Here is a 16946-nt window from a genome sequence, read left to right as displayed (position 1 = left end):
GAAGCCTGATTTGTATTTAGACGCGCTACATCACATCGAGCCCGATTTGTCTTGAAAAGCAGTGACATATTACATGACATCGAGCCCGATTTGTCTAAAGGTGCTCTGACACAGTACATGACACCGAAGCCCGATGTGTCTTGATATGCACCGCTACAGTATAAGAACACGTTTTAGTTTGTTCACGGGTCATAGTTGCAAGTACATAAATTTAGTGCATGACATTAATGAAATTTTACACTACATCTCTCTCGCTCGAATTATGACATTGAAGGAAAAGGTTCAGCTAGCGTTCGAGTCTGTGAACCCTGTGTCCTGGCACAATTATCTATTGTTGTTACCACTAGAAAACGGATCCGGGCTGTCATCTCATATTTATCTGTTTTATAGTTTAAAATCTTAAATAAAACAATCAATGGACAAACGTAAAATCATAGTCCTAAATCAAAGCGAGTAACTCTTAGTAGAATTGTCGTTAAAGGGAGAAAACTCGACATAAAAGGATTGATAATTGTTCGTACAGTAGCATCCCCTGTTGTGTAAATAATTTCGATTCTAGCTATTAATAGAATGCAATGATTTTATAGAAAATGCTTTAAATCCTGTTATGAATCTGGGAAATTTCATTAAAATCAAATGCTTAAGACAGCAATAAATAAATATAACCACACTTATTAAACGCCATTTAAGCATGATCCGTAATAGGCGTTAACGTTATATCGGGAGCCTTTATTCATGTATGTCTTCATAATTCATTTCGAAAACTCTTTTGATAAACCAGTTTAAAACCATTTTCATGATTGGCGTCCGAAGCACTATGAAATTAAAAGGTTTAAACGAAGCTTGCCTCTCTTGCTATGACAGACGTTTCTGTATAGCTGATCGGCTCATCGAAAGTATTTTTTCCTCTCGAGTCTGCGCTTAATAGCTCATGCCCGCTAGATGTTTATGTTGTCGTATTGCAGACGAACAAAATGCTTTGGCGCGACCTTATATATATTCATACGTTATAAAAAAACTTCAATTATATAATCAAATAGCATACTACCAAACAATAACTTCCTTTAAGTACAGTACACTATTAACCACGCAATTAAAGGTAAACCATATAGTGTAGTGTGAGAGTAAGTAATTATCGATTATCAAAGGTACGAGACTTGATTCAGAATGTTGTTTTTTCACGATGTATGGTTATATGCAAAATGTGTAAATATTAATGCATTGGTTCCCATTTTCAAAACTAAACGAAATGAAATAAACATTGATTGGTGGTGGCAAACTGATATAAATGTGAATGGTCAAAGCTAGCTTAATTACAACTACACAGTTCATTTTCGAATTGCAATCACTTGCATGCTTAATTATCATGTTTCAGTATATGTAACGATGAACTGCAATTATTCAGTTGATGTAAAAAATATACATGTATGTTCTGTTCTGAAAGTTCAGAATGTACCGACCTATGTTTTCACCCAGTTTAGCTTTACTTGTATGGTAATTTCGGCAAAATGTGTATGCTTTTTCACATGTCAAGTCATCTGTTAAAGTGATATTATGGGCATCTAACAGTTTTTAGGTGTCAATCGCAACCGTTGTTTAGTTTTGGTGTGTTCACTACATATATACTTATATTTGTTAATGCAGCATCAACAAACTAAAACAATATCCCGGAAAAGGAAAAATAATGCATTTGAATATCAACCGTACTTTCGTTTTGACAACTGACGACAGAAATGATTCGATTTACGATGTGAATCTAAATTTAGTTTTAGTGCAGATTCGTTCATACGACACAAAGACACTATTTTGTTTCACGGATCATTTCGGCTTAGAGGACTGTCCAGTCATGAAAAATTTCGAATATAATATATATTTTTCATAAAAAACTGGTAGCAAGATGAGTTGCAGATAATTGGTCAGTAACCACATTTTAACTAACTATTTTGACCTGTTAATTCTTTTCAGCTCAATTCAACAGTGAAAAATGCCCATAATATCACTTTTAATATACCATTGCACACATAAACAGTTTTATATTTGAAGACATTCAGGTAACGTTTACTCTTGGGCCTGGTGAGTTATTCAAAAGGGTTGAGCCACGACGTTCGAAACTGAGTATCTGCTAAATATATGCCAAAGTCAGTTATGTTAGTGGTATTGTAAACATTGATTTTAGCAAGACAACAAGTGTACCAGACAAGATGAACTTGCATAAAGAAGTCAATATAAAGCTATAATAGTCGAATATTTGCTGTAATTATGTTTATTCAATGATTAACTGAACATTCATAGATATGTATCCATTTATTATACCCATTTGGATTAAATATTAGAACATAAGTAGACGGTACATGAACATCTGGCTTTATAGGAATCGCCCGAAATCAAACGGGACTACAACTGCATACATACTCGTACACATTGTTTGATTTGATGCGGTTCACATGTATAGCATGATAACATTTCTTAACGAAAATTATGTAATAGGATGTGTTTTATTTAAATTGTCAGATTGTACACAATGCATGTTAAGCGTCGCATTAATTAAGACCGGCTTTGAATAATCGTTTAATGAATGCATGGCTACTAAGCAATACTGTGTAAAAATGTCATCTGCAAAAAAGCGGCACTAACGGGCCATACCGTTACATAAATTCTATAGTTTTACTTTAATGCAAATGTAATATCACGTATGTGTGCAATTCAGAAGCGCTATCGAGCCAATAACGAGTGTACATACACGTTAATAAACATACGTATATCCAGGTATAATACATTCATAAGAACGATGATTTAACTTGCACTAACAAATACGGTTATTGACCATAAATCATGTAATTGCGAATATACAGTATTGTTAAACATTTAAGTAGCAAACATAACGTTCAAGAAATAATACAGCCGTTATGATTCATCTGGTATTATTTTAATCTCAATACACATTTAACGTAAAATTTGATTTGTACTAAATGTATCTCCTGTTTGATTATGATGTGTTTTTAGAAGAAGGTTCGCAATGTTTCAAACGATGCGCTTCAATTTCAGTCCAAGTCCGTTTCACGTTAGCGACTAAAGTTTCTCCGTATTTTCGTATCACTGTGTCATCGGTCACAAAGTTGTCAGTATTAACATTCTTGTTTTCCCAGTACCGGTAGTGAAACAACATCGCCTGGTCTTCAGAAACCAAGTCTATTTGCGAACTCGATTGTAGGACGTCATGCACCCTAAGCCATGTTACCATCGATGTTCTAGCAATATATTTTGAGCGCTGCCCATGCACCCAGACTTTTGGTTCATGTTTCGATAACAGCAACGAATATAGCTTAAATTGTTTCGCCAATGCATTGCTTGAACTGTTCTCGTCATAAGTTTCCTTAAGAAAGAATGTATTACGAAAAATAAATGCTCCAGAACTCGAATTCGCTACGAAATCCGACCACGTACGTACGTTGTCCTTCCTGGGAATTATAAACTCATCCATATCCACATTAACGATAAATTCAGATTCTGGTTTATTGCGAAACAAACAATCCTGAAGCTGCGCGATTTGTCCTACATAGTGAACATCTTTAACTGGTATTGGCCATTGCACAATTTCGACTATGTTTCGCTCCGCGTACATTTTTAAAACACAACGTATGTTTTCAGCTGATGAATTATCGTACACAAAAAACTTCTCTGCCCCTAATAAGAGATTAAGTTCAACCCATTCCACAAGCGAATGAGCGTCGCTGAAATTTCCAAACAACGGCATCAGGCATACCGTAAACTTTCGTTTGTACGACTTTGGTGTTTCGGACACTTTTACAACAATCAGTTTAGACGGTTGTTGGCAGCTCGTTTGGACGACTGACGCATACGCTGGCTGTCCATTCGGCGAAGAACATCGGAAAAGATACGAAACATATCTGTAAAATATCAGGTCATAGTAGAAGTCATTATCGATACCGCTGGTCACTGCATACATAAGCTTTGGTCATATTCAAACATTCGTCAGACGTTTGATGTTTTGTGATTAAAAATCATAAACACATTAATATCACATTAATCTTTATGTTTATACAAAGTTTGTTATTACTTTTGCATTTAATTATTCATTGTATTTCTAGTATAAGAAACTGTTATCGCATATAAAACCTCTTAAGAAATGAAGGATCGTCCGATCTTGGTAATACCAATTGTTCTATAAATACCAGTGTTCGTAGTAAGATCCAAATTTACGTTTTGAGCTATCTTACTGTATGCGGATTGTCAGACGAAATAACGGATTGGCAGATAAATAATTGGCAATCTACTGCCGAATGTGAATAACAAGCTTCATGAGATTAGGTTATACTTTTTTTGGGTTCTTAAATTATCAAATGTTATCTTTTTGTAGTAAAACCAATTTAAAATGGGGTTTTAAGGGACAAACAACATGTCGGACATAATAATCACATATAAATTCAAAGTTTAATTAAATTATCTGCAGTACATTTTGGGAAAGGAAAGATTCCTCATTTGTGGACGAATTGACTATATGAACGGACAGACAGATGGATGTCGGTAGACTGAGAGTAAACCTTAGTCCTCATGCGATAATCGGTAGAGACTTGTACAGACAATTATTGACACTTTGAGCTAGGTGAATACAATTTTATAAGTACGGGCCTTATAAAAGAAATCAACTCACTGACCTTTGTCCATTGTATGGTGTAAGATCTTGATACAGTTCTAAAGCCCTCTCTTCCATTCTTTCGAACGTCCCGTTTCCATGCGCGAACCACAGTTGGCATGTACCTACAACTTCACTTGATTTGAGCCCCACGAGTACCACATGCTTGGCTGCGTGTTCGTAGTAAGCAGAAAACACGAACGTAGAATTGCTGGTGTCAACGGGAATCCAGGTTGCTTGGCTGAGCATATCTTTGTTAAGTGTAATGTCTGTCGAGCATTTGCTTTTGAAATACATGGGCCTTGAATTGGAGTCCTCGACTGGTGCTGCGGAACTTCCGGTTGTATTCTTGCCATAATTAACGTGATGACGTAATGTCGATGATTGTAGAAACAATTGATTGTGTTGTATTTTTTGAAGTGGAAACAAAACCATCAAAATTACTATTTGCAATTATATCAAGAACAGGACAACACACAATATTCTCTGTCGCATTTTCAACAAAAAGGAAGGCGAACACATATGGAACAACTACACAAACACTTAGCTGGATAGAACTTAGATATCAATGCAAAAAAAAAATGAAATATATGTATTTAAGTAAAATTTATATTGTGAAATCATGCTTTTAAAATGCAAAGGCATGTATGTTTATTAACATATATATATATAAATACGCTACGCATCCAAAGTTATTGCCATTATTACAAGTCAAACTTTATCAGCAACGTAAGCGATTCATACAAACAAATAACGGCGAAAATGTTAACATAACTTATAGTTTAACGTTGCTTATAAGCAAAGATTATTGAATTTAACAGAAACAAAAACGTTGAGTTAAATTAATTACAACGTTGAACAATACTCTTCCTTCAATTATTGCGACAGTTTCAATTTAAATTGAGTATCTGATAAGGAATGGCATATTATGTTAATGCAAGTTATACTTCATCCTTCCTGCACATATTTGACCTCTCTTCCATTTTTAAAGAACACTTATCAGCAGTGCGTTTCTCCATTTTAAAGAAGAAAAGTCATGCGGTTCTCCATTCGACTCTGCAATGTAAAGTATAGATTTAGCGTATAAAGTTACTGAACGTACCTTAAAGTTTATTGCATGTAAAAATGCTTAGAAACCATTGTTAATTTTATAATAAATAAATGCAATATAATCATAATCAATATATTAATATATTGATAAGTTATATGCATATTATTTATTAATTCATTAGATAACAATGATAACCTTTGTCACAAATTACATTTTATCTCTCAAGTATTTTGCGGTATGTTCTCTTTTCCGCCATCTTGAATGGTTATCATCATATGACATCATTCACTGATGATATGCTTAGACAAATGATGTCATTGATTGAAACATGTGTATGACGTCTTTGTTTGTTTGTTTTATTTGTGCATACATGTCAAGCAATTTACAATTCAATGCAATCAAGGCAATAAGTAACGTATAGATTGCATTATTATCATATTCAGAAACATGCATTACATGAATGGTGCCATTTATCACAGATCCAAATAAGATTACGACATGATGTATACACAGGATAACCCGTAAAGCTTAGACATGTAAACATGAAAAAGCTTATTTCCAACGGGGTCCCTGGATTTAGTCGAACTGATCTTATACGTGACTATAAATATATTGTTTTTTCAGTTCTTAATATATAATCGACATGATCCTACACATGATTTCTTCTACGAAATAAGTGAATCTTTCAAAAGTTGACATGATAATACACTGACACGAATAAAAAACATAAAAATAATGAATTACATAAAAATAAAACAAATCTAAAAGTAAAAATACATGGAATTCTCGTCTACCTTCATATCATTTAATAGATGTGTCTTAACAAGTTTCTTAAAAGTAAATTTCGATTCGATGGACTTTATATTATCGGGTAATGCATTCCAATCCGTAATACCATTGTAGTAAAATGAAGAACTAGTAAAGCCATCAACTTGAGGTACATAAAAATTAAATCGGGATCTATTCCCATACTGATGGACATCTGTACATTTGACAAAATTGTCTTTCATATAGCTTGGACATTTATTGTAGAAAATCTTATGGATGTGGTTAAGCCGAAGTTGCTTGCATCTTTGTTCAACGTTCAATAAACCAAGTTCTTCAAAATGCGATACAACAAGTGATGTCCTACAATGGGAATTGTTAATAAAACGAACCATTTTATTTTGGACTATTTGTAACTTGTGCTTAAGCTGTTTCGTGAGTCCACAATACCACGAAGAGGATACATAATCTAAATGACATTGTATTAATGAATTACATAAGCTTTTTCTAAGACTTTTATTTAAAAAATCACGTTGTCTATATAAAAATTTAAGTCTAGAGTTAACCTTCTTGACGATATTATTTACAATAGAAGTACCGGACAAATCAGCATCTAGAATAGAACCAAGATATTTTACATACGTCTGAGATTTTATAACATGATCATTACATTGTATATGAAAATTGTTCACCTTGGTGAGTTTACGTTTCGAACCAAAAAGAATACATTCTGTTTTGCCTAGATGGAGGGATAGCTTATTGTCAATTAACCATTTACTACAGGACTCGAGTTCTTTGCCTAAAACTTGACTGATGGTACTTGGATCTTTATGTGAATACAAAATAGCACTGTCATCAGCATAGAGTATTAATTTACAGTTGGATGATATAGTTGTTTTCATATCATTAACGTAGGTCAAGAACAAAAGAGGACCCAGTATACTCCCTTGGGGAACACCACACACTACTGATTTGAAATCCGATTTAGCGGCATTAACATGTACAGACTGCGTCCTATCAGCTAGGTACGAGCGAAACCACTCCACAGACTCCACTCCCATCGCACGAAGCTTCCGACACAGAATGTCATGATCTACAGTGTCGAATGCCTTCTGTAGATCTAACATAATCATACCAGTAAACAAGCCATTAGAGGTTTGTCCACGTATATGATCAGACAGGTGAATAAGACAGGAGTCAGTGGAGTGATTCCCCCTGAATCCACTCTGATACTCATACAACAGACCGTTCTTCACTAAAAAGGATTCCAACTGGACTGGTCATCCTACTACGATTATAAATAGGGCCGAACTGTCGTTTGGCTTCAGTACCTTTTAGGCACTCGTAGACAAAGGATCTGATTAGAAAGGATGGATAACCAGGTAAATACGATTCGATAATGAATAACATCAGACAAGAACTTTGAGAAATGACTTTTATGTAAATAAAAAAAATATTTAAATTATGAAAATTATGATTGTCGTTTATTTACTTTAGGATTATTTGTGGTGTTACAGTGCTAGCGCTTGACCAAAATGTATTTGAGCCAACCCGTTTTCGGTGTTTCTGCGCACGAAAATTGGTTAAGATATAATAATATATACTATCAACTTGTTTATATTTCTTCTAATGACAGCAAGGGCATATCATAAGTTTTGATATAACATACAGTTTTCAATATAGAAATGATGATTATGGTAAATGTCAAAGTACAAACATAAGTTATTTTATGCATGTACATTAAACAGTGGTGTCGATTGTCCAAAATTTAAAATCCTGAAAATTAGGCAGGGGTCAATAAACAGCATGTAATGTAACAGTTTATAACATATCGTTTATTCTGATAAGTTTATTTTTATGATGGAAATTAATAAGGAGATATTTCAATAATATGTATCTTATAACATATAGTTTATTCTTATGATGGAAATTAATAAGGAGATATCTCAATAATATGTATCTTATAACATATCGTTTATTCTTATGAGTTTATTCTTATTTATTCTACATTTGGACTCAAATCGTACATCAAATCATTTCTGTCTTCAGTTGTCAAAACACCTATATACTGTTTGATTCCAATAATGTCGCTTTAATGGAATTACCATTTTTATTCATTTGCTTCTTAATATTAAATCACTTAAACTTGTTTTATTAGTAGCACAGCCCCATTAATATTTTTATTTAGTAATGCCCTTGGAATTTGTTCACGTCATTATGTCATTATGGATTTTTGTGACGTCATACGACCGACTTTCCCAGTTGTAATCTACATGCATAGGTCATTGGGTTTATAACGTTCCATTTTATTTATGTTTTCTCTCTGATAGGCGTTTCTTGTTTGATTTAATTATTTTTAATTTGTTTAGCAGTCACATAAACAACCAAGCTATGTAATATGGAATTTTTACACCCATTATTGCTGCTTCTTCCTGTATTTGCGCGATGATTATCTGAGATATTAACTATATGATTCTATATTCTCAAATCTTTTCTATAAAGAAGGAATGTAGTTGACAATTGTTAATAGTTTTATTTGATCGTTCGTCAAAAAGTTGTAATTCTGTTACTCTTGTATCTTCAATGCAATTGAGTAATTAAATAGTAATTAAATTGAATGCGTTTTAATTCCCTTTTATTATTGTTTAATTTGAGTTACAATGCTATGACGTTAAATTTTATTTACACTTAAATGTATTATGAATATTGCTGGGCCAAGTGTGAGGTTGAGCGCTCTATAACCAGGTTTAAACCCCCAATGCTTTGCATTGACCGTTCCAAGGCGGTGACCCCAGCTTTATTCATATTTTGTGTTTATGTTGGTTTGTATTGTGCTGTATTGTGCTGTTTTGTACTGTTTGGGCAATCGGTCACTTGCCTTAAATAAATTAAATTATTGTTTAATTTGAGTTACAATGCTATGACGTTAAATTTTATCTACACTTAAATGTATTATGAATATTGCTGGGCCAAGTGTGAGGTTGAGCGCTCTATAACCAGGTTTAAACCCCCAATGCTTTGCATTGACCGTTCCAAGGCGGTGACCCCAGCTTTATTCATATTTTGTGTTTATGTTGGTTTGTATTGTGCTGTATTGTGCTGTTTTGTACTGTTTGGGCAATCGGTCACTTGCCTTAAATAAAGGACCAACTAATTGTTTTTAATGAAAATTCAATACTGCTCCAGCAGCTGGATTTCACTTCTTTATATTATGATGGAAATTAATAAGGAGATATTTCAATAATATGTATATGCAATGTTAAGATGAAGTTTGAGAATTAAATAATACATTTTGGGAGATATTTGCATAAACTTAGACCTGATTTGAGATTTATTTTAAGTACGTTTACACCCAGGATGGGGTTCAATAAAATGAAGTCAATTAGATAAAAGAATCGAAGGACATTTACTTAACAATGAGTTCAGGGTCAGCATATGGATACGAGATTAAAAGTACCCGCACATGGTCATCAAACAGCACAGATGAAAGGGTCACCTATTTGCATAGGATACACAAGTTATGGTACTGACAAATATAACGGGATTACTCTATACCAATATAAATTGATTAGATGTTAGTATATTTGCCAAGCAAGTAAATGCATGAAAAATTGTTCCTTCTAGAATATTCTGACGAATCAACCAATGAATAATAACCAATAATAATACCAATCAAAATCTTAAAAGAAAATACATGCAAATTAAATTAGAGACAAAATGGGGATGTTTAGAGAGAAAGGGGACTCCGCGGTTAGGTTAGAAAGATATTACAGCTAGACTTAGAAAATAATTTTGAGACTATAAATACAATTTTGATGTCAATAAATAGTAAGAAAAATAAAAGAAAGAATTTTGAGGAGTCAGAGACTTGTTTTACTTTCACCAAAAACATTAACATTCGATTACATGACACGTGCTTAACTGGTGCGCAGTGACAGGATCCACCCAGGATCAACCGGAAGTGCCACTTCTTTCACGGGCCAGAAGGACGAAATCGTGCCGAACCTCCACAACAAACGGGCAAATTCGGTGAGTGACTGACTTATTTTCCTACGGTTAGTTATCTAAGATGGCAGATCAACGGTTCCAGAATTCTTACAAAATTTAAGTGAACAAATTAGAGGTGTATCAAATGCTATTGGAACTCAAAGCGTCTCACAGGTAGTTCAAACTTATGACGGAAATCCTAAAGAATACAAAAATTGGATCAAAAACATAGAGAAATATGGGGTACTTTCACGTTTGGCGGGGATCAATTGAAGTTAGTAGCTTACCAATCTAGTAGGGGACTTGTTAGCGATTACATTCATAGGTATTTGACTGATTTTCCTGATGAGTCATGGGCAACCTTAAACTGAACTTAAAGCAAGGTTCGCAGAAATCCAGGACCCTCATTATGCTTTCGCTCTCTTAAAAACGGTCAAATAACAACCCGACGAAAATGTGCAATTATTCGCGGAAAGGCTCCTGTCTCTATCGAATGAAGCGTATGAAAAAAGTTGAAGATAACCTCGAAATTATCGAAAGTCAGTTAATTGGAACTTTCATTGACGGCCTGAGACATGATTATTTACGCCTTTATTTAATGCGAGAAAATCCAACTACTTTAGTGGCGGCGGTCAATTCTGCAATGGCTGAGCAGAACATAAGAGCAAGATTCGAATTATGGTCGCATTTAAGTCATAATAACGTTCAACCGACACTTAATAGACCTGTACCCATGGAAATTGATCATTTGAGACCATCAAACACTTGCAGGTATTGTAAGAAACAGGGTCATGTTAAACAAGACTGTAGACGTAGGAAAAACAAAATAAATGTATACGCGGTAGGTCAGAATGTTATGCAGTGGGACAAAACGGTAACGCACGCAAGAACGAATATCACAACAATTGGAGCGACAAAATAGACTGTTGGAATTGTGGAAAATTGGGACACTTCAGTAGAGAATGTACTCAAAGAAAACCGTACCTTAATAAAAAAAACTAGGAGCGTCTTACCAAAAAGGGGTATATGATAATGACGGAAGCGTAAAGACGTATAATATTGCTTTGTGTGGAAATCCAAATTCTTGTCTCATTATAATAGGGAATTGTAAATTTAGAAGCTTGATAGATTCAGGGCAAGAACTTTCCGTACTCAGTAAAAGAGCTTATGATCTATTAAAAAACAAACCACCACTTAAAATGACAAAATTTAATCTAAAAGCACTTGATGGTAACTCGCTATACGTTCGCGGGAGTGTAAAATTGAAATTTAAAATAGGAAGTATATATATTGAACATCCATTTTTCGTTGTTGAAAACATAAATAGGAACGTAATACTAGGAAGCGATTTTTACAAGATAACGGTGTCCGTTTATACTTTGATCTAGGATGTTTAAGGATAAAAGATCGTTATGTACTTCTAGAAGAAGATGTACACCTTTCAATAATAGCGAGGCTAACTAGACATACCGTTCTTAAACCACAAACTGCATATAGACTCCTTGCTAAGACTAAAAGAAACAGCGTACGCTCAAATCGAAATTATGACTTCACTGGAATAAGTAATTCTTTCTTTGATAATGAACCCGGTTTAACAATTGGTAACTCAGTAGTCACAGCAACGCGTGATCGTAGATTCCCCATTCTAATTATAAACAATACCATAAAACAATTAGACTAAAACGTAATTGTCCCATAGGCCAACTTCAATCTATTCAAGATAACGAAATATGTTCTATAAAAAGCATTATCAAAAATAACACATCCAAATCAGGCTTGTCTAAAGATGAGATCCTATCAGTTTTACATGTAGCTGGAGATCAAAAAGAAAATATTCTCCCGGTACTCTTAAAACACAGAACTCTCTTCGCAAGAAATAATTTAGAATTAACACAAACTACAGCGATAGAATTTACCATAGATACAGGGGACCATCCACACATTAAATTAAGGCCGTATCTAACACCATTAAACAATTAGGTATTCATAGATAGAGCTATTGACGAAATGCTAGCGGCAAACATAATAAGCCCACCAAGAAGTCCGTGGAGCTTCCCTATTGTTTGAGTAGATAAAAAGAAAAATAACCTTGATTCAAATAAAGATAATAAAGAGGAAAAAAGGTTTTGCGTCTATTTCAGACAGCTTTACAAAATTACAAAACCAATTGCCTATCCATTACCATTAATAGATGATATATTGGCGTTATTAGGTAAAAGTAAATATCTTAACAGTTTAGATTTGATATCGGGGTATTGGCAAATACCTATAACAGAAGAGGACAGAGAAAAAACGGCTTTTGCTTCAGGATTCAGGGGTTTATTTCACTTTAACGTAATGCCATTCGGTGCATCTGGGGCGGGATCAATATTTCAAGAATTAACTAATAAAGTACTTAAGGGTTGTGAAGGATTCGCTGTGGCATATTTAGATGATATTCTAATATTTTCACCTGACTTGCAATCTCATTTATCACAGGTAAATACAGTACTTCAGAGTCTCAGTAAGCACAATCTGAAGCTTAAACTATCAAAAATGTCAATTCTTACAAAGGGAGACTAGATACCTAGGTTTCATCATAGACCAAAACGGGATTAGACCGGATGCATTGAAAGTGGAGGCGATTAAACAATTTCCAAGGCCCAGGTGCGTACGAGACGTACGATCCATCTTAGGAGCAGCAGGATTTTATAGGAGATTTTGTCCATCGTATTCAGACATGCAGAGCTCAACATTTATGGTTGTCCTTTTGCCCCTGGCAAGTAAAAGTTGGGTCTGGGCAAGTTATTTTATAATCTAGTTGTCCGCCCGGAAAAGTGCAAAAAAGAACAAAGAGCGTTTAATTTAGACTTTGATTGCTGTAATCATTTTGTTAAATGTTCAAAAATAGAAAAGGTTTTGTGGTGTATCATTTTGGTTTATTAAACAATTTGAGGTTTACAGTTGATGTGATATTTCATGTTTGGGCAAGTTGCTTTACGTTCAGTGCAAGTAGATTTTGGAAGTACTGGCCCGGTAGGGCAAGTTGGTTTTTCGGTTAATGTTAAGCCCTGACATGGTCGAGCCTCTTATCAATCTCACGAGAAAGAATGTCCCGTTTATATGGTCAAAACAATGTGAAGATAGTTTCCATACAATTAAAAGACTCATTTACACAAATTCCTTACCTTTCCTATCCGGACCCAAACAAAGGTTATATTCCGTATACTGATGCCTCTGATAAATGCGTAGGAGCTTGTTTAACTAAAATAAAAAATGTGAGGATAACAAAACTGGAGATTATGTAGGTGAAAAACCGATATTCATTCTATCGCACAGATTAAACCCAACGCAATGTAAATATAGTACCATTGAGAAAGAATGTTACAGCATATTTTACAGTCTAAATAAATTGCACCATTATTTACACAATGCAGAATTTGTTATCAGGACAGATGATAGGCCATTGAAATATTTACTTGAGTCTCTGATGCAAAACAAGAAAATACAAGTATGGGCTTTAAGTATAGCGGGTTACAACTGCAAAATTGAATATATATCAGGAAAAAAGAATATTATTGCCGACTTTCTAAGCCGACCCCCAAACACCAAAATAACAAATAACCAAGGCGACCAAACGGAAATAGAATTAGATATTAACGATAAACATTATACGATTATGATGGAAATAAATAAGGAGATATCTCAATAATATGTATATGCAATGTTAATATGAAGTTTGAGAATTTAATAATACATTTTGGGAGATATTTGCATCAACTAAGACCTGATTTAAGATTTATTTCAAGTACGTTTACACCCAGGATGGGGTTCAATAAAATGAAAAGTCAATTAGATAAAAGAATCGAAGGACATATATTTAACAATGAGTCCAGGGTCAGCATATGAATACGAGATTAAAAGTACCCACACATGGTCATCAAACAGCACAGATGAAAGGGTCACCTATTTGCATACCCACACACGTTATGGTACTGACAAATATAACGGGATTACTCTATACCAATATTAATTGATTAGATTTTAGTATATTTGCCAAGCAAGAAAATACATGAAAAATTGTTCCTTCTAGAATATTCTGACGAATCAACCAATGAATAATAACCATACTAGCTGAGGACCAATTAAAATCTTAAAAGAAAATATATGCATATTAAATTAGAGACAAAATGAGGATGTTTAGAGAGAAAGGGGACTCCGCGGTTAGGTTGGAAAGATACTACAGCTAGATTTAGAAAATAATTTTGAGACTATAAATACAATTTTGATGTCAAGAACAAGTTAGAAAAATAAAAGAAAGAATTTTGAGGAGTCAAAGACTTGTTTTACTTTCACCAATTACATTTACATTCGATTACGTGACAAGCAGCCGCGCGAACTCAACAGGAATAAAGGACAGAGCCCCCCCCCCCCCGTACCACCAAGAGCCCATTCTAATTGTTCTTTTTTTATAGTCTTGCCATTGCAATTTCAGGTGAATACAATTCGAAATCATAAACCAAACCGTCCGTTTCACCGCTTATGTATTCGTCATTCTGTTTCTTCTATCAAGAACTTCGGAAATAATTTACAATTAACGAAAAATAATGTATCCGAAAACGAAAGTCCGAAATATTGTACGCGTTCTCACATGAAATAAAATGTGCATATCGTTTGACTGCAGAACATTCAAACCAGTGACCTAGAAAATACGTAATAAATATACAGTTTGGTTGACATATTGCTTTACATGTGGGTAAAAAACAACTTTCTTATTATTATTATACCGGATTTATATAGCTTTATATAACTTTCTTATCACCTTTTAATTTCAAACGATAATCGGCAGAAACGTGTAACATCATCGAAATAGAACTAATTATTTAATTATCATCTTTAATTTAGATCGGTTGGTAGAAAGGTGTAAATTGATCGGCTTATAGATAATGTATTTATTGTAACGCCTCTTTTCATTTGTTGATCTTTAAATATGACGTTTGCAATCGACCGCTATATTGTTGGCAGACGAAAATATCAATTGTGTATTCCAAGTAAACAGTGTCTGCGCATGATGACCCAATATTATGTGCGAGCGAACTCAATGTTGATTTGCTAGCTACCACGTGCGCTTCCATAACAATAAGGTCAAGCGATGTCTCATGTTCTGATGCGGACCGGTTTTCGTGTATTCTTCATTTTGCGAACGATTTCATTGAAACAAAGAGAAAAGTATAGAAAACCAGCCTGATTTAAATGGCGGTTTTTTTTTCAATGAAATTTTACGAGATTTTAGCATTTTCGCAAATCAGATTTTCGTTTTTGGCATCGTCTGACGGCCACCAGACGGACAGGCACAACGGTAGTTACCTGTACTTATTCCCTGTTTCCTTCGCGAATTGCAAAGTTATATATTGTATTTCTTATCATATAGTTTTATGTTTTCTCTTTTATTAAGTTCAATGATAAATTAAGTTGAAATTTGATCGTTCATTACTCAATATGGAGTCTGCAATGTTAAACTTCGAATTTGGGTCGCAAATAATGTTGAACCAAATGTAAGGTGAAAAACTAAAAATATACAATGACGAAAAAATCATGTATTACTGCATTTCAAAATCTTACGTGAAATAAGTCCAAAAATACCCATATTTCAATAATGTGTTCTATTGATCCATTTGTGAGTTATCCACATTCATTTCAAAGTGAAGCAGACGACTAAAGTTGTGTGAACACTCGACTTATTGACAGCGCTTCATACCGGATATGCTAGTTAATTTAAGGCCAAACATATTTTATTCGGAGAGTTTTCAGACTGCCTTTTTAATGATTATATTTGTTGATTTTCCACTTTTCATTTTAGCATCAACAGTTTGTAAATTTTTATAAAGACGATGTAAGCTCTTCTGCAGCCATTAATTTCAGAGATGACTTTGATGCAACCTTACAAGTTATAGAGTATACAGTTTATTATTGTCTTTTGTTAGTGTATTTATTGTGTAGAACAATTACAGATATACACCAATGACAGGTGTACTCAGTAATAACATGTTCTATCGGCACATTGTACTTATTTAAAAAAATATTTCAGCATTGTTACACCTTGAGGGGAAAATAGTTTGCACTAGCAACACAAGCCCTCTGTTTTTCAAATATTACGCCACCATTTGAGTTATGTATGCAGTAATTTCAAAATTATGTTCATCAAAAATGCTGTAAAATTAAGGTTACATCAATCTTTTAGAGCTTATATAAGCTCATCGTAGTTTTTGAGATATAGCACTAAAATAGTTGTGTGACAGGCGGACGGACGGACTGACAGACTGACATACGGATGGACAGACAATGCCAAATCTATGTCCATTATCTGTTGGCGGGGGATAAAAATGAGTACCAACGAAATCACCGTTTATATTTCATATTAAAATAACAGTAAGGTAAACCGTCCATAAAAAAACTGAATAAATCAATAGTTTATTAACTGCCTACGGCAATTTATAACAACGTCACATC

The 16946-nt window shown here is 34.0% G+C and overlaps 1 protein-coding gene across 7 annotated transcripts in view; it reads right to left on the bottom strand.

Moving 5' to 3' along the window:
- Positions 1-2904: 2904 nt before the first annotated feature.
- The window catches only part of LOC127871140 (uncharacterized), a 210633-nt gene continuing 196591 nt past the window's right edge, over positions 2905-16946 (bottom strand). For 3 of the 7 annotated variants that reach the window (XM_052413860.1, XM_052413862.1, XM_052413861.1), the window contains exons 2-4: positions 13625-13700; positions 4677-5710; positions 2905-3908 (exon numbers count right to left, since the gene is read on the bottom strand). In XM_052413860.1, coding sequence (XP_052269820.1) covers positions 2987-3908; positions 4677-5089 — 1335 coding nt within the window. In that variant the 5' untranslated portion in view covers positions 5090-5710; positions 13625-13700 and the 3' untranslated portion in view covers positions 2905-2986. Of the gene's footprint in view, positions 3909-4676; positions 5711-13624; positions 13701-16058; positions 16168-16946 lie in introns of those variants that run through there. The other 4 variants (XM_052413864.1, XM_052413866.1, XM_052413865.1 and 1 more) reach the window with 2 other exon arrangements.

The sequence above is a fragment of the Dreissena polymorpha genome, chromosome 3 (assembly GCF_020536995.1).
Source record: "Dreissena polymorpha isolate Duluth1 chromosome 3, UMN_Dpol_1.0, whole genome shotgun sequence".
Classification (NCBI taxonomy): domain Eukaryota; kingdom Metazoa; phylum Mollusca; class Bivalvia; order Myida; family Dreissenidae; genus Dreissena; species Dreissena polymorpha.
Note: the sequence above shows the minus strand (reverse complement) of the source record. Positions and strands in the feature narration are given on the sequence as shown.